Source organism: Anomaloglossus baeobatrachus, chromosome 4 (assembly GCF_048569485.1).
Source record: "Anomaloglossus baeobatrachus isolate aAnoBae1 chromosome 4, aAnoBae1.hap1, whole genome shotgun sequence".
Taxonomy (NCBI): domain Eukaryota; kingdom Metazoa; phylum Chordata; class Amphibia; order Anura; family Aromobatidae; genus Anomaloglossus; species Anomaloglossus baeobatrachus.
The window spans coordinates 680,973,312-680,995,086 of record NC_134356.1 but is presented as its reverse complement, the minus strand read 5'-3'; the positions used below and the strand labels follow the sequence as shown (position 1 = coordinate 680,995,086).

General features: G+C 46.1%; 1 protein-coding gene across 1 annotated transcript; it reads right to left on the bottom strand.

Annotated features, from left to right (window-relative positions):
- Nucleotides 1-6,071: 6,071 nt before the first annotated feature.
- On the bottom strand, nucleotides 6,072-20,687 carry LOC142302806 (extracellular calcium-sensing receptor-like). The gene is made up of 6 exons (XM_075343918.1): nucleotides 20,433-20,687; nucleotides 19,381-20,205; nucleotides 17,291-17,365; nucleotides 14,341-14,568; nucleotides 14,120-14,243; nucleotides 6,072-6,979 (listed from the first exon to the last, which is right to left on the bottom strand). The coding sequence occupies exons 1-6, from the start codon at nucleotides 20,685-20,687 to the stop codon at nucleotides 6,072-6,074; spliced, it is 2,415 nt and encodes an 804-aa protein (XP_075200033.1).
- Between the last annotated feature and the right edge of the window lie 1,088 nt (nucleotides 20,688-21,775).

Here is a 21,775-nt window from a genome sequence, read left to right as displayed (position 1 = left end):
TGGATGGAACAGTCTGGTCACAGGTAGGAGATCTTCTTTTAGGATTGTCGTGACGCCACTCTCAGAATTGCGGTCGGTGGGGACCGCCACTGCAGGTTAAGGGATGCCTGGGGTTGATGGTGGGTGCAGTCAGTTGTAATAGCCTCCTGAGAGTGAGGCGAGCCCCAGGGCCCTGTGTAGGTGTGTAGAACCACAAGGCGCAGAATAACTCCACACAAGCTAAATGTCTTTCAGGGGTTTTACTCACAGAAGGTGGCAGAGTGAGTAACCCGGGCGTAGCTGGGATGAACCAGGCTGGAACCAGGTGTCCTTCGGGCTGACTGATGAGGGTGACTACCGACTCGCCTTTCTTAGCCCTTTGCGTTTTGGGATAACCCCGACTTTTAGTCCCTATGGGGGTCACCCAGGGAAGTTGCTGAAGCCTCTCTCCCCTTCGTTTTGTCCGTTTGCTTGTAGCCTGGACCAGGACACTCCGGCTGCTTGCCTCCTGTGAACTATGGGCCCTAACTGTGGCGACGTGGCTGCGGACGTTGTAGTGTGATCTTGGGGGTGTGAAGTGCCCCCTCAAGCAGGTTTGGCAAGGAAAGGTGGATCTATCCCTGCACTGGGACCTACTACCCGTTTGGGCCTGGTAACTCCCTAGCAGTCTCCTTACTTCCCACTCCGTTGCTCTCTCTTTAGCTGAAGATGGATTTCGGGTAGCACTACTAGGTGACCGTTCTCCCCCGTCGGTAGCCACTGCGCGGACGCTGTCAGACTGCAACAGCCCCAGGGGTCTGCTCCTGACGTCTGCTCCCCCTGAACTGCACACTGAACCGGCTCACTGCTCCTCCTCTCCTGTTCTTGCCTACGCCACCTAGCAACCAGGCTCTCCACCACACCCCTTGAGTGGAGATGGAGGCTTTTTACCCCCTCCACTATTCCAGTGGAGGTGAAAGCTTTGCCCCCTCCTGGGATCCCCAGGGGTCCTCTCAAAGGTACATGTGTGAGACCTGATCACTATGCGCCTGTGTAGTCACACCTCGGTCAGCCTTCTGGATTACCTGTTTGTACTGTCCCCAGCATGGGTGCAGTACTCAGTGGTGCCTGACCAGGTCAGGGGCGCCACATTCCCCCTTAGTTATCACCAGCACGTCCTCGGGCTGCAAGACAACATTTTAAAATGCATAAAACATTAAAACATGGTAAAACGTTTTAAAACCACCAGGTACCATACATCACCACCCTCCACCCACAAGTCCGTTAACCCACCCAAACCCTTTCAGGAGGCAGGTCACCGGTTTCTTTTGGTAACCAGGTCTGGGCCATCCACTTCCCCAGACCTTTCCTCCAATCTGCCTCTCCCGTTGGCCGCGCCTTCAGCCACTTCTGGCAGGATGTAGAGGCGGCTTTCATGGGCTGGTGGTTTCAGGGTATACCGGGCCTGGTGGATCCGCGCCTTCAGCCTCTTCTGGCAGGATGTAGAGGCGGCCTCCACAGTTGGTGCTGACCAGGTGCCCTCTTTGTGGTGGAGAGCCAGGCCCCATAAACAGGCATGCTCTCTGGTTGCAGGTAAGCCAAGGCCCCATAATGGACGTGCTCCCTGGTTGCAGGCGAGCCAAGCCCCTAAACAGGCTGGCCCTGGTGGTGGTACCCTCTGGTGTAACTATGTACACTGCGAGAGTTTGTGGCTATAGCCAGTTCATAGCCTTAAGGTTCATTTCTCACATTAGTTTATGTGGGCACATTGCTTAAACTTGTAAACGTTGCAAAAACTTCAAACTGGTCAAAACAGTAACTTGTTGTACTTCTGACTTTACTTTCCTCTACTCCTCCATACCAGGGCTTGGGCCTGTAGGGCTGCGGCACCTGTTGGTTTCTCGATCTCTTTCATCGTCCGTGGTGGTCTCATCAGTGGGTTCTTTATCTCTCCTTTCTCTATCTCCGTCTTCTTCTGTGTCTGTTTCTTTTGCAGGACTGCTGTAAGGCTTTCTGGTACATGGTGTAACATCCAATGCATACCAGCCTCTTTCTCCCTGGTGCATGGTAAATTCCACTGAGTCTCCTGTTCGCAGATTTCTGCCTGGATGTCCTCTGCGCAAATGAGCTCTAACGTCTCTTCTATTCACGAATATGCCTTCTTTCATACCAGGAGCTACTATAAAACCATATCCGCTCTTCAAACTGAAGTCTTCGACTACCCCACGACAGAGTGGACCTCTAACCTGGGATTTGGCTCTCCTCAGAAACCGTTTCTCCTCCAGGTCTCTGGCCGTGACTTCATCTTTATTCTCTGGAGACTGCGGTGCAGGGGAAAACTTGGTTCTACTGCGGCGCCGTGTTTTGCGGGCCTGATTCTGCTGGGTGGCTGCTTCACTGCTGGCAGGCTCCCAGGTGAGGTTGCTGGACCAATCTTCCTCTTCATCCCAGCGAGAATATGGCAACATCTCTGGCTCTGGGCATGGATCCACTGCTGATGGCTCCGGGGTCAGCTCTTCAGCTTCCTGGCCTCCTCTCCCCCTTAGTTCTTCTGAGCACTCCTTTGGTGGCAGCGCTGGGGATGAGTGTTCATCAGCTGGCCCGGGCGGTGAACTTTTTGGCGTGGACATCTCCAGAGTCTTCTGAGGGGTATGTGGAGGGAGCAGATACCGGTCCACCATCTCCTTTGGGAACTGGGCCTCTAGGTCAGCCTTCAGCTTCTGGTATTCGGGGTCCTCCCCCAGCGTAGACTTCCTAGCAGGGACCTCCTTGGACTGGGGAGCGGTGTCTGCTCTGGCCTGGCAGGCCGGGGTAAATGGTGATACAACCTTGTCTTGGCGGGCCGCGCCCTGTATGGCGGCGGCCTGGTCTTGGCGGGCTGCGCCTGGCATGGCGGCGGCCTGGATCAGCGTCGCTGTTGCAGCTGAAGTCTTAGCGGGCATCGCTACTGTAGCCGGTTCTTGGCGGGCCGGGCAGGGCATCGCTGCGGCGGCCTGAATTGGCGTCGCAGCTGCGATGGGATCTGTGCAGGCTGGGCTGGGCGTCGCTGCAGCGACCGGAGCTTGGCGGGCCGCACCTGGCGTGGCTGCGGCCTGGTTCAGCACCTCGCCTGCGGCGTGGATGAGCGTCGCTGCTGCGGTGGGGTCTTGGCGGGCCGGGCCTAGCAAGGCGGCGGCCTGGGTCAGCGTCACACCCGCGGCATGGATGAGGGTCGCGGTGGCAGCCGGATCTTTACGGGCCGGGCAGGGCATCTCTGCGGCGGCCTGGGCTTGGCAGGCCGCACCTGGCGTGGCTGCGGCCTTGTCCAGCGTCGCCGCAGCGGGCGCCTCTTCGGGGACTACGGGCGTGGCAGCAGGGGTCGGGGCACTCGTGCTGGCAGGGGCAACACTGGACTCACCCATCGGCAGCAGCATCGGGGTCTGAGTCGTCGCCGCTCGGTCTGGCACTCGTCGCGTGGCCCTCTCCTCGTAGGCCTGTACTGCCGTAGCCATCCCCAGGAGCTCCTTGCGTCCCTCGCTGAGCTGCCGTAGAACCCTGGTTTCTAGTTGGTTGCAGCACTGAGCAAGCTCTCGGGCCCACCAGGCAGCGGAGCCTGGCTCGGGATCTCTGCATCCAGACGCCATTTCCTCTAACAGCAGGCTTCTGGCTCCCTTTCTGTCCCGACGTCTCTGAACGCCTCCGCTCTCTTCACTTGCGAGGTCAGGACTCTGCAGGGGATCTCTGGGTAGCCACACCTCTTCGTGGGCGGTAACTTCTCCCAGCGCGGGCTGCTGTTGTTTTTCAGGGCGCTTTTCATGGTGGCAATATGGCGGCGCTTCCAATTTTCCAAGCGGACCGCCCAGGCACATGGTCACCTGTCTGAACAGGCCTAGTCCTTATCCTGTTCGTGACGCCAGATGTGAAGCCCCGCATGTGCAGTGTCGGTGCATTACCTTCAGGGACTCCACTTGGATGGAACAGTCTGGTCACAGGTAGGAGATCTTCTTTTAGGATTGTCGTGACGCCACTCTCAGAATTGCGGTCGGTGGGGACCGCCACTGCAGGTTAAGGGATGCCTGGGGTTGATGGTGGGTGCAGTCAGTTGTAATAGCCTCCTGAGAGTGAGGCGAGCCCCAGGGCCCTGTGTAGGTGTGTAGAACCACAAGGCGCAGAATAACTCCACACAAGCTAAATGTCTTTCAGGGGTTTTACTCACAGAAGGTGGCAGAGTGAGTAACCCGGGCGTAGCTGGGATGAACCAGGCTGGAACCAGGTGTCCTTCGGGCTGACTGATGAGGGTGACTACCGACTCGCCTTCCTTAGCCCTTTGCGTTTTGGGGTAACCCCGACTTTTAGTCCCTATGGGGGTCACCCAGGGAAGTTGCTGAAGCCTCTCTCCCCTTCGTTTTGTCCGTTTGCTTGTAGCCTGGACCAGGACACTCCGGCTGCTTGCCTCCTGTGAACTATGGGCCCTAACTGTGGCGACGTGGCTGCGGACGTTGTAGTGTGATCTTGGGGGTGTGAAGTGCCCCCTCAAGCAGGTTTGGCAAGGAAAGGTGGATCTATCCCTGCACTGGGACCTACTACCCGTTTGGGCCTGGTAACTCCCTAGCAGTCTCCTTACTTCCCACTCCGTTGCTCTCTCTTTAGCTGAAGATGGATTTCGGGTAGCACTACTAGGTGACCGTTCTCCCCCGTCGGTAGCCACTGCGCGGACGCTGTCAGACTGCAACAGCCCCAGGGGTCTGCTCCTGACGTCTGCTCCCCCTGAACTGCACACTGAACCGGCTCACTGCTCCTCCTCTCCTGTTCTTGCCTACGCCACCTAGCAACCAGGCTCTCCACCACACCCCTTGAGTGGAGATGGAGGCTTTTTACCCCCTCCACTATTCCAGTGGAGGTGAAGGCTTTGCCCCCTCCTGGGATCCCCAGGGGTCCTCTCAAAGGTACATGTGTGAGACCTGATCACTATGCGCCTGTGTAGTCACACCTCGGTCAGCCTTCTGGATTACCTGTTTGTACTGTCCCCAGCATGGGTGCAGTACTCAGTGGTGCCTGACCAGGTCAGGGGCGCCACATTTACACCGCACACTTTCCTACCCCTCTATTCCTTTTACCAACATTTTTAATCTCCAGATTCTGATCCCTATAGACTTACATGTGTACCGGATTCCGGACCGGATCCGAATTTTTAAAATATTTTAACAGGGGTCTGTCGGTCCCGGTTATCTGCGAGTCCGCTCATTTGTAAAGAAGAGGCTTTCTCCTTTCTTTTCTCTCCATTAAGAGCAAATGAATGATTGTTGAACCTCATATGTATGGATGAATCAGGAGAGATAACTGTGTGCGGGATGAATGTTCATCAGACAGCTGTCTAACAAGCATGGCCAGGTTTAGCCTACTGAACATGATACTTGTTGCTAGCTGGTATTTTTACACCTATCATGTGTGATATTGTCTGCTGAGCCAATGTACCTTGGCCCATCCCATAAGGCACTGCTGAATGGGTGTAGTATCTTCATCTTCTATAGGTTCTTACGTTTGTAGGTCAGTTATATTTAAGCTTAGCATATGTGTTCTAGATTTGGTGAGCCACAGTGACCCATTTTAGCCAGTGATTGGCTCAGCGACCAACTCCAACCATTTCTGGTATGTTGAGGCCAGATCAAGATGTAGCATCCAGTGAGGAACAGGTAAGAGTCCGAACAAAAGCAACAGGAAAAAGGTTATGTTGAGTCTTAAGTCCTTTAATTTTTATAATAGTCCATAACATTTTAAAAATATTTTTTGTCCCCTGGACAACCCCCTTGAATGTAGTTGCAAAAAACATTTTCATATTAACTGATAAATACAGTTGAAGTCAGAATAACACAAGCAACTTTATTTTTAGGTTGAAATGTGGCAATTTGTTTTATAGCCACTTCTTGTCCGAAGATGAGTTTGTATTCCGGTCTAATTAATTGGACTTTGTATACATTGATGCACCTACAGCAATGACTTGGTACCCCTTAAAATATTTACATTTGTCCATCTAGATATTTATTCTACCCATGTAAAGAGCCTACTAATATTCTTCTGATATATTAAAATGTCTTAGAATAAGTACCATCGTCAAATAAACGAGAAGGTCAACGCTATGTATTCTTGGTTGTGCCTTTACCCATTAGGTTCTGTCGCGTGTTCAGCTCTGGTCTTAATAATATAATATAACACTTGGGGATAAATATACAACCTACAATCCTGGAGGCTAAAATTCCAAAAACTTCAACAGCCACCATGAACTTGCCTTGAGTGCTGAGATAGGCTGGAACAAAGGACATCCAGACACTCAAGAAGATCAACATGGAAAACGTGATCCATTTGGCCTCATTAAAGCTGTCTGGTAATTTTCTGGCCAGGAATGCCATAAGAAAGCTAACACATGCCAAAAATGCCATATATCCAAACATGCACCATAGAAGGGTATCGAAACATTCGTTACATTGGAAGATGATAACGCCAGTTTGGATCTTCATATTTCTTTCAGGGAATGGAGGACATTGAAGAATCCAGTAGACACAGATAAAAAACTGGATGGAAGTACATAGAGAAATGGCTGAGGCAGGGACTTTAGGTCCCATCCATGACCGCATGTTGCTACCTGGTTTGGTAGCTCTAAAAGCGATGACCACCATGATGGTCTTGGCCAGGACACATGAGACACTGAGAACAAAGACGACACCAAAGGCTCCTTGACGAAAGCGGCAAGTGAGTTTTTGAGGCTCCCCAATGAAAAGTAGCGAGCACAAGAAACTCAAGGACAGACTAGTGAGTAGAAGGTAGGTGAGGTCTCGATTGTTGGCTTTGACTATGGCCGTTTCTTTGTATTTGATGAACACGCACAATATGCTCACAGTCACGAGTGAGCAGATGATGACCGTTGCAGTCAAAGTAATTCCAAGTGGTTCACAGTAGGATAAAAACTCAATAACTTTTGGTATGCATTTGGTTTTATTTGCATTTGGCCACATTTCCTCTTGACAAGAAAAACAGTTTCTAGAATCTGGAAAAAAAATTTTACATCAGGTAAATGAAAAAAGTGAAAGTTTTATTCCAATCTGTAGGAGAACTTAACATCTATGATTGATTTCAAAAAGTAAAGCATTTCAACATGCTGAGGTCATATAAACATATGGCATATCAAGTAATTTTCCTCAGCCAGTCAGCACCTTTAAAACGGATCACACAATTTATTGTAGATCGTGAAAAATGATGAGTGAGCACTACCATGATCAGGGGCTCAGTACTGGTAACTAGTGATGAGCGGGCACTACCATGCTCGGGTGATCAGTACTGGTAACTAGTGATGAGCGGGCACTACCATGCTCGGGTGCTCAGTACTGGTAACTAGTGATGAGCGGGCACTACCATGCTCAGGTGCTCAGTACTCGTAACTAGTGATGAGCGGGCACTACCATGCTCGGGTGCTCTGTACTCGTAGCTAGTGATGAGCGGGCATTACCATGCTCGGGTGCTCAGTACTGGTAACTAGTGATGAGCGGGCACTACCATGCTCAGGTGCTCAGTACTGGTAACTGGTGATGAGTGGGCACTACCATGCTCGGGTGCTCGGTACTGGTAACTAGTGATGAGCGGGCACTACCATGCTCGGGTGCTCAGTACTGGTAACTGGTGATGAGCGGGCACTACCATGCTCGGGTGCTCAGTACTGGTAACTAGTGATGAGCGGGCACTACCATGCTCGGGTGCTCAGTACTGATAACTAGTGATGAGCGGGCACTACCATGCTCGGGTGCTCAGTACTGGTAACTAGTGATGAGCGGGCACTACCATGCTCGGGTGCTCAGTACTGGTAACTGGTGATGAGCGGGCACTACCATGATCAGGGGCTCAGTACTGGTAACTAGTGATGAGCGGGCACTACCATGCTCGGGTGCTCAGTACTGATAACTAGTGATGAGCGAGCACTACCATGCTCGGGTGCTCAGTACTGGTAACTAGTGATGAGCGGACACTACCATGCTCGGGTGCTCTGTACTGGTAACTGGTGATGAGCGGGCACTACCATGATCAGGGGCTCAGTACTGGTAACTAGTGATGAGCGGGCACTACCATGCTCGGGTGCTCAGTACTGGTAACTAGTGATGAGCGGGCACTACCATGCTCGGGTGCTCTGTACTGGTAACTAGTGATGAGTGGACACTACCATGCTCGGGTGCTCAGTACTGGTAACTAGTGATGAGCGGGCACTACCATGCTCGGGTGCTCAGTACTGGTAACTAGTGATGAGCGGACACTACCATGCTCGGGTGCTCTGTACTGGTAACTGGTGATGAGCGGGCACTACCATGATCAGGGGCTCAGTACTGGTAACTAGTGATGAGCGGGCACTACCATGCTCGGGTGCTCAGTACTGATAACTAGTGATGAGTGAGCACTACCATACTCAGGTGCTCTGTACTGGTAGATAGTGATGAGTGAGCACTACCATGCTCAGGTGATCGGTACTCATAATGATCAGTTAGATGTTCAGATGGGCATGATTCGAGCACCTGAGTACAATGGATGTCAAAGGGGAACGCAATCATTTTTTCCAGGAAATCTTTAGATAAACAGTCTAAGTAGCGGCACTTCTGATCGATAGAGAGGTATTAAGAAATCGGAGCAATTCAGTTTACAATTTGTGAGTGACACTAAAGCCACTTACATGAACAGCAAAGCCTTAAAGGGAATCTGTCAGCAGGGTTTTGCTATCTCATCTGAGAGCAGCATAATATAGGAAAAGGGATCCTGAATCCAATGATGTATCACTTACATTACCAGGTGCAGCCATTCTGACACAATCAGAATTTTTAGCTTCAGCCATATACTAGTGCTGAGACAGCTGTCCCGCCTACACCAGGCTCTCAGTAGAGATTGTACATTGACAATGAGGTGTCAATCATAGGAGGGGGGTGTCAGACTGCCATGCTCCTTACATTGTAGTCTGCGCAAGAATAAGTCCTGTTGTGTCCTGCTGCTTAAATAAACATAACAGATCAGACCTTGACAAGACATGCATCCCTGAAATGTTTGTTTTAACCCCTGAAGTATGCTGTCCTCAGTTTACATAGAAAAAACTGCTGACAGATTGCCTTTAATTGTGCCTTTGTCTGCCTGCAGCTATTAACCAGTCATCATGCGTATTTTAAAACAAAATCTAACAAAAAAAAAGAGAAAAACAGGGAGAAAACACTTACAGCACACAGAGAGGAGAGTCATCTTGTGCCCCTTATACTGGTGAATGAATGAAGGATACAAAAACAATCCATAAGTGTACAATCACAAAAAACTGGTTAGATCAGCATAAGAAAACACCACGGAGAGACTTGTCAGGTAACCCATGGGAGATTTTTGCAAACCACAAATTCAATAATAAAACTGGAGGATAAAGTGGATACTGATGCAAAAAGATGATAATATTTATTAAGTAAGAAGGTAAAAAAATTGGTAAATAGGTACATACAGTGGAGAATTTAGTAAAGACAATGGGTTACTGGCACATATATAAATAGGTTACAGGTAATAAATGGACAGTTACATTGCAACCAGTTACAATAGAATAGGAAAATCAATAGCATGTATCAAGTGAATGGATGGAATCCAATAGGGGCAGTAACAATCCAGATAAAAAACATACCCAGTAAACCTTGTTCCAAAAGTGGAAAGTTAAAGTGCCAGTAGTGCAAAAGAAGCTCTGGGGACCCCGCTAGGAAGGGTATTGCGCATTTCGCTCATCTAAAGTTGCATGCTTCCTCAGACCATGAGAGAGGATGAAAAATCCTCCATTTAAGGACCTTTTAAATCAACCGTGTGACTAATCACATGGTATATACCGACCAATGAATGGTAATAGTAGTGGCGCATGCGCGGTCGGTGCAGGTCCCCGGGAGCGTGCGCACGGCGTCAAGCAAAGCGAGCATGAGAGGGGGCGTTGCGACGCGTCACAGGAAGCCCCAAGTCTGGCACACCGTTACCATGGAGACACCGACGAGCACACCAGGACGCCAACTGCAGGCCGCGCATGCGCACAGCACACCAGACATGTCAGAAGGCAAAACCCGGAAACATGTAAAGTTACAATGCAGACTGCCACTGTGAAAACGAAGAAGAACAAATCTATGGACCATATAACTATATAGTAAGTATAATCTTATAAGGCAAGTACAATCATGAACAATATATATTTTATAGTCCAATGAAGTGATCTTAGATGTCCGTGGCAATTTCATCTTTATCCCAAAATAGCTGAACAAAGAATCCAGGCAAACAATAGACGGCTGTACACCGGTCAAAAACGGAGAGAAAACTAGAAAAAGAAAATAATATGAATAAAACAAATATAGATATTAAAATATATGCACGCCTATTAAGGTAAAAATATAAACAGGCATACATACAAAAAGAGAAGGGGGGAGAGGAACAGGTAAACTACAGGAAAGGGGCATAGCTAAGGGACTCATTCAGACCAACTGGGATCACAGAACCCAGAATGGTAATCCATTTGGTTTCTCTCTGAGCTAGGATTTTTTTTAATATTACCACCTCTACTCCCTACATGAACAATGTCTATCCCCTTAATTTTTAGGGACGAGTGGGTCCTTTACACACTGCAACATCTCTAGCATTTTCTAGCGATGTCGAGCATGATTGCACCTATCTCCGTCGCATGGCCAATATGTGGTGATCGCTGCTGTAGCAAACATTATCGCTATGGCAGCATCACACGTACATACCTGCTCTGCGACGTCGCTCTGGCCGCCGATCCGCCTCCTTTCTAAGGGGGCGGTTCGTTCAGCGTCATAGCAACGTCACAGAAGCGTCACTGAACCGCCGTCCAATAGAAAAGGAGGGGAGGAGATGAGCGGCTGGAACATGCCGCCCACTTCCTTCCTTCGTCCTTTTCCGGTGGATGCAGGTAAGGAGATGTTTGTTGTTCCAGCGGCGTCACACATAGTGATGTGTGCTGCCGCAGGAATAACAAACAACATCGTTACTGCAGCAGCAACGATATTATGGAAATGAACGACGTGTCAACGAGCAATGATTTTGCACGTTTCTGCGCTCATTTGTATTACACGCTGCAATGTCGCTACCAGCGCCGGATGTGCGGCACTAACGACGTGACTCCGACGATATATTGTTAGCGATGTCGCAGCATGTAAAGTACCCCTTACTGTTGCAATTATGATAATTACGAAAATATCGGGGTAGGGTCTTGAGGGATGAAACATCCACCACTGTCTTGGCTGCACCAATGTCTCTCACATGTTCACGTACCCTGGCTCGCAATTCCCGTGAGGTCAAGCCTATGTATATTTTAGGGCAACTGCAGGTGGCGTAGTAAATGATATTAGAAGTTGCACAAGAGATGTAACATCTAATATCAAAGGTACGGCTTATATCTGCAGTTGTAAAGGTCTTACTGCGAGAGACATTGGTGAAGGCAAGGCAGTGGCCGCATGGAAAACTTCCACATAGAGGAGTAATTGGACCAAATGGATTGGGGATAGTTGGTACATAATGTCTACACACCAGATAATCCTTTAGATTTCTGGAGCGCCATGCTGTCATAAGGGGATGATCGGACAGATGGGCACTCAAGGTGGGAAAAGTTTTTAGTATGGGCCAATATTTATTTAGTATGTTACGTATAGTTTGCCACTCATGATTGTATGTAGAAATGAATCGAACCTCTCCAAATCCCCCATCCCCTCGACCGGAAGGCTGCAGGAGCTCCTGTCTCTGTGCACTACGAGCCCGGTTAAAGCCTTTCTTAATAGATCGATGGCTGTAACCTCTAGCAACCAGTCTAAATGTTAAGTCTTTGGCCTGAGCCTGGAAGTTCTCAGGTGTTGAACAGATCCACTTCATCCTGAGAAATTGACCAACTGGGATAGCTTGAATAGTACTGGGAGTGTGAGATGATGATGCGTGAAGAAGGGAGTTGACCAAAGTCGGTTTCCTATATACAATAGTCTGTAATTGACGACAACGGTCAACCCATATAGAAATATCCAAAAAATCAATTTGCTTCAAATCAAATTTGTATGTGAGTTTAATATTGATGGAATTTTGATTCAATGCATCCATTAATCCAATGAGCTGCTCCGTTGTGCCCTGCCACAAAATAAATACATCATCGATGTATCTAAGCCAGCACTGCTCATGGGCAGCAGCCCGAATACCTTCGTCGCCAAAAATGCTCCTCTCCGAGAAGCCGAGGAACGGATTGGCGTATGAAGGCGCGCAGGCCACGCCCATTGCAGGGCCATGTGTCTGCAAATAAAAACAATATTTGAAAATAAAAAAATTGTGCATGAGGATAAAACGGAGCAGCTCAAGTATAAGCTCACACAAATAGCTATCCTGGTTGATATTGCCCAGAAAGAAGTGCACCGCTCCCAGGCCATCCTCATGATTAATACTGGTATACAGGGCTTCAATATCAGCTGTAACCAAGATGGTGTCAGAATCCACAAAAATCCCGTCGACGCTATTCAGGACGCCCATCGTATCCTTAACATAGGATGCTAGGGTCTCAACAAGCAGTTTTAAGTAATAGTCGATGAAACGACATACTGGATCGCAGAGACCATCAATACCGGACACGATAGGACGTCCTGGAGGGTTTTCAGGATTCTTGTGGATTTTGAAATCAGAATAGTGGACTAGAGAACTCGATTCAAGTTTACAACAAGTGTGTTTATCTCTGAGTTAGCGATAGGCCTCCTTCTCATATAAGCTGTTAGGCCAGATCAAATTTGTATGTATGCCTTTATATTTTTACTTTAATAGGCATGCATATATTTTAATATAAATATAAATTAGTTTCTAACTTTTCTATTTGTTTTATTCATATTATTATTTTCTTTTTTTAGTTTTTCTCTCCGTTTTTGACCGGTGTACAACCATCTATTGTTTGCCTGGATTCTTTGTTCAGCTATTTTGGGATAAAGATGAAATTGCCACGGACATCTAAGATCACTTCATTGGACTATAAAATATATATTGTTCATGATTGTACTTGCCTTATAAGATTATACTTACTATATAGTTATATGGTCCATAGATTTGTTCTTCTTCATTTTCACAGTGGCAGTCTGCATTGTAACTTTATATGTTTCCGGGTTTTGCCTTCTGACATGTCTGGTGTGCTGTGCGCATGCGCGGCCTGCGGTTGGCGTTCTGGTGTGCGCGTCGGTGTCTCGATGGTAACGGCGTGCCTGACTTGGGGCTTCCTGTGATGCGTCGCAACGCCCCCTCTCATGCTCGCTTTGCTTGACGCCGTGCGCGCGCTCCCGGGGGCCTGCGCCGGCCGCACATGCGTCGCTTCTATCACCTTACATTGGTCGGTATATACCATGTGATTAGTCACACGGTTTATTTAAAAGGTCCTTAGATGGAGGATTTTTCCTCCTCTCTCATGGTCTGATAAAGCATGCAACTTAAGATACGCGTAACGCGCGTTACCCTTCCTAAGGGGGTCCCCAGAGCTTCTTTTGAACTACTGGCACTTTAACTTTCCACTCCTGGAACAAGGTTTACTGGGTATGTTTTTTATCTGGATTGTTACTTCCCTATTGGATTCCATCCATTCACTTGATACATGCTATTGATTTTCCTATTCTATTGTAACTGGTTGCAATGTAACTGTCCATTTATTACCTGTACCCTATTTATATATGTGCCAGTAACCCATTGTCTTTACTAAATTCTCCACTGTATGTACCTATTTACCAATTTTTTTTACCTTATTACTTAATAAATATTATCATCTTTTTGCATCAGTATCCACTTTATCCTCCAGTTTTATTGGTGAATGACTGAAGCTGGAGGTGCCCCGAATCAGGATCACTGGAGCTCTCTAACAAATGCAGCTTCCAAGTCCCATTTTGATGAATCAACATGCTGGATACACGAGCTCCTTCAGCTTCCACAAGATTCCAGATACTCTGAAGCAAAGAACACGTCCAAGTTCTACTCCTCCTTAGTCGAGATGAGGCATCAATTGATTCCTCCCCCTGTGCTGTAAGTTTTTCCTCCATTATTCACTATCCCCATGCAACTTAATGCAGTTGGCTGGTACCCCTGTTTTCCCTTTTTTGTGACAACTCGGTCTGATATTATTTATGACACCTACCTATCTGATCAGATATTTCCCCTTCTGAACAAGGAACACAGTCAAAGCAGCACATCGATTGTCCAATTTGAGCGGCCTTTCGAAATCCAGGAGAGCAGCTTTCAGAGCAAACAGAGCGCGGGATCTATAAGTAGAAATGGTTTTTTGATGTTTTTTTTTTACCAGAGCTGTACTTCAGTCATGCCCCATGTTTTCAGGTCTATGTATAGTAGGTAGTGTACCTCTTGTTCTCCAAAGATCCATCTAATGGCAGTGATATTGATCATGAGCTCCTTTTCTTGAGAATTACGGATATTGTAGCGCCCAACTGTCACAAAGTTAACCGATCCATCAGGGTTCCTCTGCCAGTTGACCACATCATAGTCTGTTGGTGGGTTTCCACTAGAATCAAAATACATTTCTTCTCCCATAAGATTCCTGAAATGGACATTTTTTAAGGAACGGACAATCTGTGATGTAAATGAAATAAAATAACTCACAGTACGGTTAGGTTCACACTACCACATTTTCTCCATCTGAGAACACCTATCTTATGCTAATCAGACTCTGATCAGAGGGGGATCGGTTTTCCCTTGAAGATGCAGAATTAAAAACAAAAGTTTCTCCATCTTCTCCAATTTGTCAGTTTGTGAAAATTGGATTTCACTCAGATACCATAAGACGTTCATTTTTTTCTTGCACTCATAGTCTTGAATGGCCAAGTGCTATTCTATTCCTGGAGGCTAACCATGCATGCTGTGATCTAACATGTGCATATATGCAAAAATTCTGACGTGTGCATTGCCTCATTGAATGACATTGATCCGAGTGCGGTCCGATTTTTTTATTTCTAGCAGTTGTAACAAATTAATAGCTTATGAACACATTGATTCACCGCAGAAATAACTTTTTCTAGATTTAAGGGCGCTTTACACGCTATGACATCGCTCAAGCGATCTTGTTGGGGAAGGAAGGAGGTGGGTGGGATGTTACGTCCCGCGCATCTCCGCCCCTCCACTTCTATTCGGCGTCCACTTAGTGACGTCGCTGTGATGCCGAACGAACCGCCCCTTTAGAAAGGAGGCTGTTCACCGGTCACAGCGACGTCGCTAAGCAGGTAAGTATGTGTGACGGGTCTGAGCGATGTTGTGCACCACGGGCAGTGATTTGCTCGTGTCGCACAACCAATGGGGGTGGGTACGCACGCTAGCGATATCGGTAACGATATTGTAGCATGTAAAGCGGCCTTTACACATGGTAAAAGTTGTGCAATCTTGTAAAATCTCAATTAAATTAGGCACTACATAGGTGTCACAAAATGAAGGTCAAAAACATTCCCCATGATTGTCATACCATTACTCTATAGCTCATATAGTCATCTAAGTCTATAAGTTCATAATACTTTGTATTATTTGCTCTTAAAAGGTCAAAAACAATACATGTTTTTACCCTCTTATCAAGCTAGGATATATACAACCCCTAGCAAAAAATATGGACTCACCTGACTCTGAGGATGTTCATTCAGTTGTTTACTTTTGCTTAAAAAAGCAGATCACAGATGGCAACAAACTAAAGTAATTTCAAATGACAACTTTCTGGCTTTAAGAAACACTAACAAAAATCATGAAAACATAATGTGCAGCCAGTAACGGTTACTTTTCAAGACCAAACAAGGAGAAAAATGATCAATGACTGTGGAAATTTACATGTTCTCTTCAGGCAGTCATCTTTATAAATTTCATTGGAACGACACCAAACAAAAGTTCCTTTAGGCGATTTCTTACAGTTCGGTCACAGACATTGACTCCAGTTTCCTCCCATTCGTTCTTCTTTTGTTTTGTTGTACATTTCCTGTTTTGGAAACATATTACTTTAAGTTTCCTGGCTTGATGCTTTGATGTCTTCCTTGGTCTACCAGTATGTTTGCTTTTAACACCCTTCTTATGTTGTTTGTATTTGGTCCAGATTTTAGACACAGCTGACTGTGAACAACGAACATCTTTTGCAACATTTTGTGATGATTTACCCTCTTTTAAGAGTTTGATAATCTTCTCCTTGGTTTCAATTGGCATCTCTCGTGTTGGAGCTATGATTCATGTCAGTCCACTTGGTGCAACAGCTCTCCAAGGTGTGATCACTCCTTTTTAGATGCAGACGAGCAGATCTTATTTGATGCAGGAGTTAGTTTTGGGAATTAAAATTTACAGGGTGATTTCAATATTTTTACCTCAGAATTGAGTGATTCCTTAATTTTTCCCCCTGTTTGGTCTTGAAAAGTAACTGTTACTGACTAGCACATTATGTTTTCATGATTTTTTTAGTGTTTCTTAAAGCAAAAAAGTTGACATTTGAAATTACTTTAATTTTGTGCCATGTCTGTGATCTGCTTTTTTTAAACAAAAGTAAACAACTGAATTAACATCCTCAGAGCCAGGTGAGTTCATAAATTTTGCCAGGGGTTGTATATGTCCTAGGTCTTCCTCCTTTTGATGTGAGCTCATGTGGCAAGCTCATATGTTTCCCTACAAATGGTAGCTTATTTGATCAGCCGACATGTGCAGCTCACAGTTGCAGGTGGATCGTAGATCCACCCATGCCTGTTAACCCCTTAGATAGTGCTGTCAAAATCAAACGCACTATGGCGGGGATCGTGCTGTTCTACGCCGCCATCAGCAACCCTGTGAACCGATCGTGGGGTGCCAATGGGTTACCATGAAAGTGTGGGGTCAGCTGACGATTCCTGACAAAAAGAACTTAGCACTCAAATCTTAAAGCAAAGAAGGTGAATTTTTATTCCTAAACACTGAATAGGAGACTTTCCTCAGTGTGCACAGGTAATTCAGTAAGAGGTATCCTGGGAGAGGCTGGTGCTTATCTTAATCTTGCGGTGTCAACTCTCACTCGCTCACTCACTCACTTCAGCGGTGGACACGCAAGGTTAAGATAAGTGCCAGCCTCTCCCATGATACTTCTCACTGAATCACCTGTGCACACTGAGGAAGGTCTGTTATCGACCAAAACGTTTGTGCTACTCAGTGTTTGGGAATAAAAATTTCCCTTCTTTGCATCAATATTTGAGCCTCAAGTTATTTTTATCATTGCTTATGGGATTGGATCCTACTTGTGCACCAGCTACAGAAGAACAGTGTATTCCATTTCTAGTTGATAACTCCTGTCGCTGTCATGACTCACTTTCTGTGAATGCCAGTGGGACAAGGTGGTGAGGTGAGTATTAATTTCTTCTTTACATCTTTTGTTTATTATGCTCTGTAATTTACAGAGATACAAAAAGGATAATAAGGAACATGCAATTTGCATCAGATAAAGGTAGAAAAATGCAGCACCCACCACTTGGTGTTAAATCTTGCCCCACTTATCTACTTTTATGTTAGAAGTTGACTCCAGATCTGGTGAGCACTTTTGTAATGTTGTTGCAATCCAGTAGGTATTGTACAGTATATGGCTTACCGCCTTATTGTGAAGAGTGTGAATGGTGCCGATGCCAGATCCCTGTTATCTATAAGCATTCAATTTCCTTCATATAACTTTGATGCAAATCAAATATCCCTGTTAAATGTGCATGATTTGCCAAATTTAAATCTCGGCAGATTTGACCATTTCTACTTGCCACTAGGGTCTCTTTCCAGTCCTGTGTGTGCCATGAAACAACAAATATTATGGTCTAATCAAAAATGGAAAGGCACAAGTGCTGTATCTGGACACCAGCAGAGGGAGCTGGAGTCCTAATGGATAGAAACTGTACTGTGCAGAAGCAGCCAGGGAGCTGAAGCACAGTGTGTGCTTGTGCAATACCTTACAGCACCAGCAGGGGGAGCAGATGCCACAAGGCGTGTGGGGGATGGTCAGACAGGCCGGGTTGAACACCGTGAGGAGCAGAAGAAGACCGGAGGGACGCGCAGGAGAAAGGTTGGGGTCAGGCCGAGGTCATTACCAGAGGAAGCAACCAAGGAAGGGAGGTAGGAGCAGGTGAGAACAAGAATCGGGCAGGAAGGGAACAAAGGTATTTTAAAGGAGACAAGGGGATGAGACACAGACAGAGGCCGGGAGCACAGGGGAGATGGATCATGATCAAACACTTACAGGAACCATCAGTCACAGCAGAGCTTAGCTTAGCTTATAGCCGGCGTCTGTTCACCAGAGATGATCCTATTTAAAGCGTCCAGGCTCCGGAAATAAGGCCCAGGAGAAGGCTCCAACCCCTAGCCATGTGGCAGGGGAGACGAAACCATGACATGGTGTAGATAGGGTGAGTGAGCTGTCAACGTTTGTGATCAATGAGACGTTGGAATCAGGAACTCTGGATGGCATAGGATTTTTCAGCCACTAAGATTAAGTTGGCTAGTACTTGTAGTACCATCCAATCTGACAGTATGGGTGTGACTGTGCTCTTAAAGCTGATAATATCAGCTTCCTACTCCAGCCAATTGGACGGCACAAAACCGTACTAAAGCATATTACTGGAAACTGCCAGATTTAGCCATGTTCTCCTCTGCTTCAGTCCTGTGTGCACAGTTTCTGTGTTGGATATTTGTTTCCTGTTTGACTCTGGCCTATCCACTGAGTACTCTTCACATTTTGTACATTCTCTGCCTCACCGGTTCTGACCTGACAAATCTTGCAGTGTCCACCACCAGCCAGAAGCTAAACCGAGGAGCACCTCTGTAAGTCCAGATCCCTGTAGTGAGGTTAAAGGGTCAAGGTAAGGTAAACAGAGGGGCTTGTGATAATCCTGTCCATGGTAGCTATATATAGATCTGCCCAGTGACCACTGACAGAGCCACTTTACAAGAATCATCTCCTTTGGTGTGCCTACACAATTATTTTATGTCCAGCTTAATTTTTCTGAATGTCATGCCTGTGTTTCTGGACTCGATCCAGTGACCTTGTGCTGTGTCGTAAGTTTCTTTCCCTGCTGAGCCACAGCTTGGTTGAGCCTTGTCGAACTGCTTATGGATCTCATATCTTTGTTTTTCTTCCCTTGGTTTCCTGTTGGTCAGGTTTTTCTCACTTTCCTATTTAGCCTCTGTCCTATCACATCCTGGGTGGGGCTATTTATATACTTATACTCACCTTGTACCTGCCTTCCTTGCTGGATATATTTCTAGATGAATTTCAGCTAAGGAGTTCCAGCTCAGCAACTAAGGGATTTTGCCTGCTAGGCAGAGACCAGTTCTTTTACTGCTGTTTGCTCATTTGCATTCCCAGCATCTTTCCTGAATATTTGCTAAAGCATTTAGAAGAGAAGATAATGTACTACATACCTGCCAAGGTGCTATGACTGTTTCTATTCCACATTTTCCATTTTGATCTTGACCAGACGAGCAGAAGATTAGGTCATGTAGGGCATGGGCCACGGCATAGACAGCATTGTACACCAAATAGTGAGTCCTAAAATCAAATTCATTAAACTCATATTCCATACCCGTAAATCTGGTCAATTTCTCTTCTCCTGTGCACCACACTGTACCATTCTCTGCATCACTGTTTTTGTTTGGCCAACGACAACCATGAGCTATCTCCCAGAAAGATTCAAAGAAGATATCCTGTGGAAGTGAAGTTGAAGGCCGAAGACCAAGTAGATATTCTTTCAACCCTGGAATCCCCATCTCATGCAAACATAATGCAAGCGTCCCAGTCAGCATTTTACTAATTTTTTTAGAAGCAAGATAGGGTGAATTTGACCATCCTTCGGTACCAAGCCAAATGTGCTCGGCGTTGTCTTTCTCTAAAAGAAGGGCCATCAAAGGATGAATGAAAGGATCTCTGGAAAATATTATGACAACCTTAGCTGATGACTGAACAACCAAATCTGCAATGTTGTTTAATTTCTTAAGGGGCGTTGTAGGACCAAATGTTTCATGATATGCAAGGCACACCCCCAGTCTTTGGAGCTCCTCTTTGAGAACTTGTGAGCCTACAATTCCATACTTTTCATTCAGGGACAATAAACCAACCCAATTCCATCCCATATAGGCAACAAGTGCGGCCAAGGCCCTGGCTTGTTTGTTGTCACTAGCACTGGTTCGGAAAAATGATGGATACAGCAGACGGTTACTCAGAGAGGCTATGGTCGCTGTATAGCTGATCTTCAGTGGAAAAAAAAGGAAATTAAAAATGGGAAATATCTAAAGAAAGATTAATATACTATGATAAAACAATCAACACTATGTTTTATGTAGTGAAATAAAGACTAACGGATTTTTTTGTAAGAACTAACATTTTTGGAAAAATGTTTATTCTCCAGAAAAAAAATAAAAATGTATGCAACCTCCAAAAATTATGATTTGGTCTTAATTTATTTGACATAATTTACCTGAGGGTACATGTATGTTCCTACTACAGTAGCAACGGCTACAGACGTTGTTGATAAGGCATCTCCAATGATTGAAAGAGGAACCTTCTGGTCACACTGGTAGTTCAATACTGGATAGTCCTCTCCAGATAATATCCAAAAAGTTCCCCAGAGAGCTTGTGAAGTCTGTAAGCATGTGTCAAAGATTTCATAACCAAGAGAGATATTCGGAAGTAAAGACTCCATGGCATTTATCTCTTTTGTGGCAAAAACCATAGTGTGCATCAAGCTGTAAAAAATAGTGCTGTATCTAAATCAAGAAAGGAGAAATGGAGAAAATCTAATTTTCAAAAATAGGTGATAGTACAGTTAAATTAGGTAAAGAGATCAATAGTACTTCCAGTCAAAATAGTATTTCCATAGATGCATGTGGAGGAATACCATTGGGGGGAGTCTGTAATGTGGGACCACCACAAATTAACAGAACAGTGAAGAGTGATCAAACCCCTGGAAATATGACTGTCACAATGGGCGTGACTGTTTGGGAGAGTTGACAGAACGGGTACCTCTATGCTTACCCTCAAGTTAATGGGGACCTAACCCTGTTAACTATGTCCCAACCATACCCACCACCCCAGGGAACAGACCGGGACAAATATCCCCACAACCCCACCAACACAAAACAACAGACAGGGGGTATAAATTGCAATACACATACACCAAAGACCCACACAAGGGAATGACAAAAAGGTGTGTGAGGGCCTAGGCTATGAATCAATTGTCCAAAATAATAAGATAATCTGTCTTTGTATAACCATTGCTTAAATGCTATTATCTATACTTGGGTGCACATCCTGGACTGTATTATTGAAACTAATCATGCTAAGCTGAACAAAGTAGGCATTCAGGAGACTAGCTTAGACTGGTCTCTTCAATGTCAGTAACAAGCTGCTGATGTACATGCATAGACTTTGCTTATCTCTAAGTCAAGGACAGTATAGTCATGCAGGAAACTGTAGCCAAATAAGGGAGTAAGTGAAACCAAGTTAGATAATTGGTTAATAGCAATACGGATGTAATGAATGAATTGTATAACTGTGTTTGTTTTACAATATACGGGATAGAAGAGCATTGTGCTTCTCCCAGATAGACATACATCTCTGTGTGGTCATTTTTTCCTGATTCATATACATCTGCGCAGTTCTAATCTAGAATCCTCCTGCGAGACCCTGAAAGACCCACCAGAGGTCTCCCCCAACAGGTGCACATGGAGGGGTAACAAAGTAAAGGGGAAAAGTTACAATACGGGGTAGTTGCACACAACTCAGCAACAAATACCAGCAGCAGCATCCAACTCCTCACCA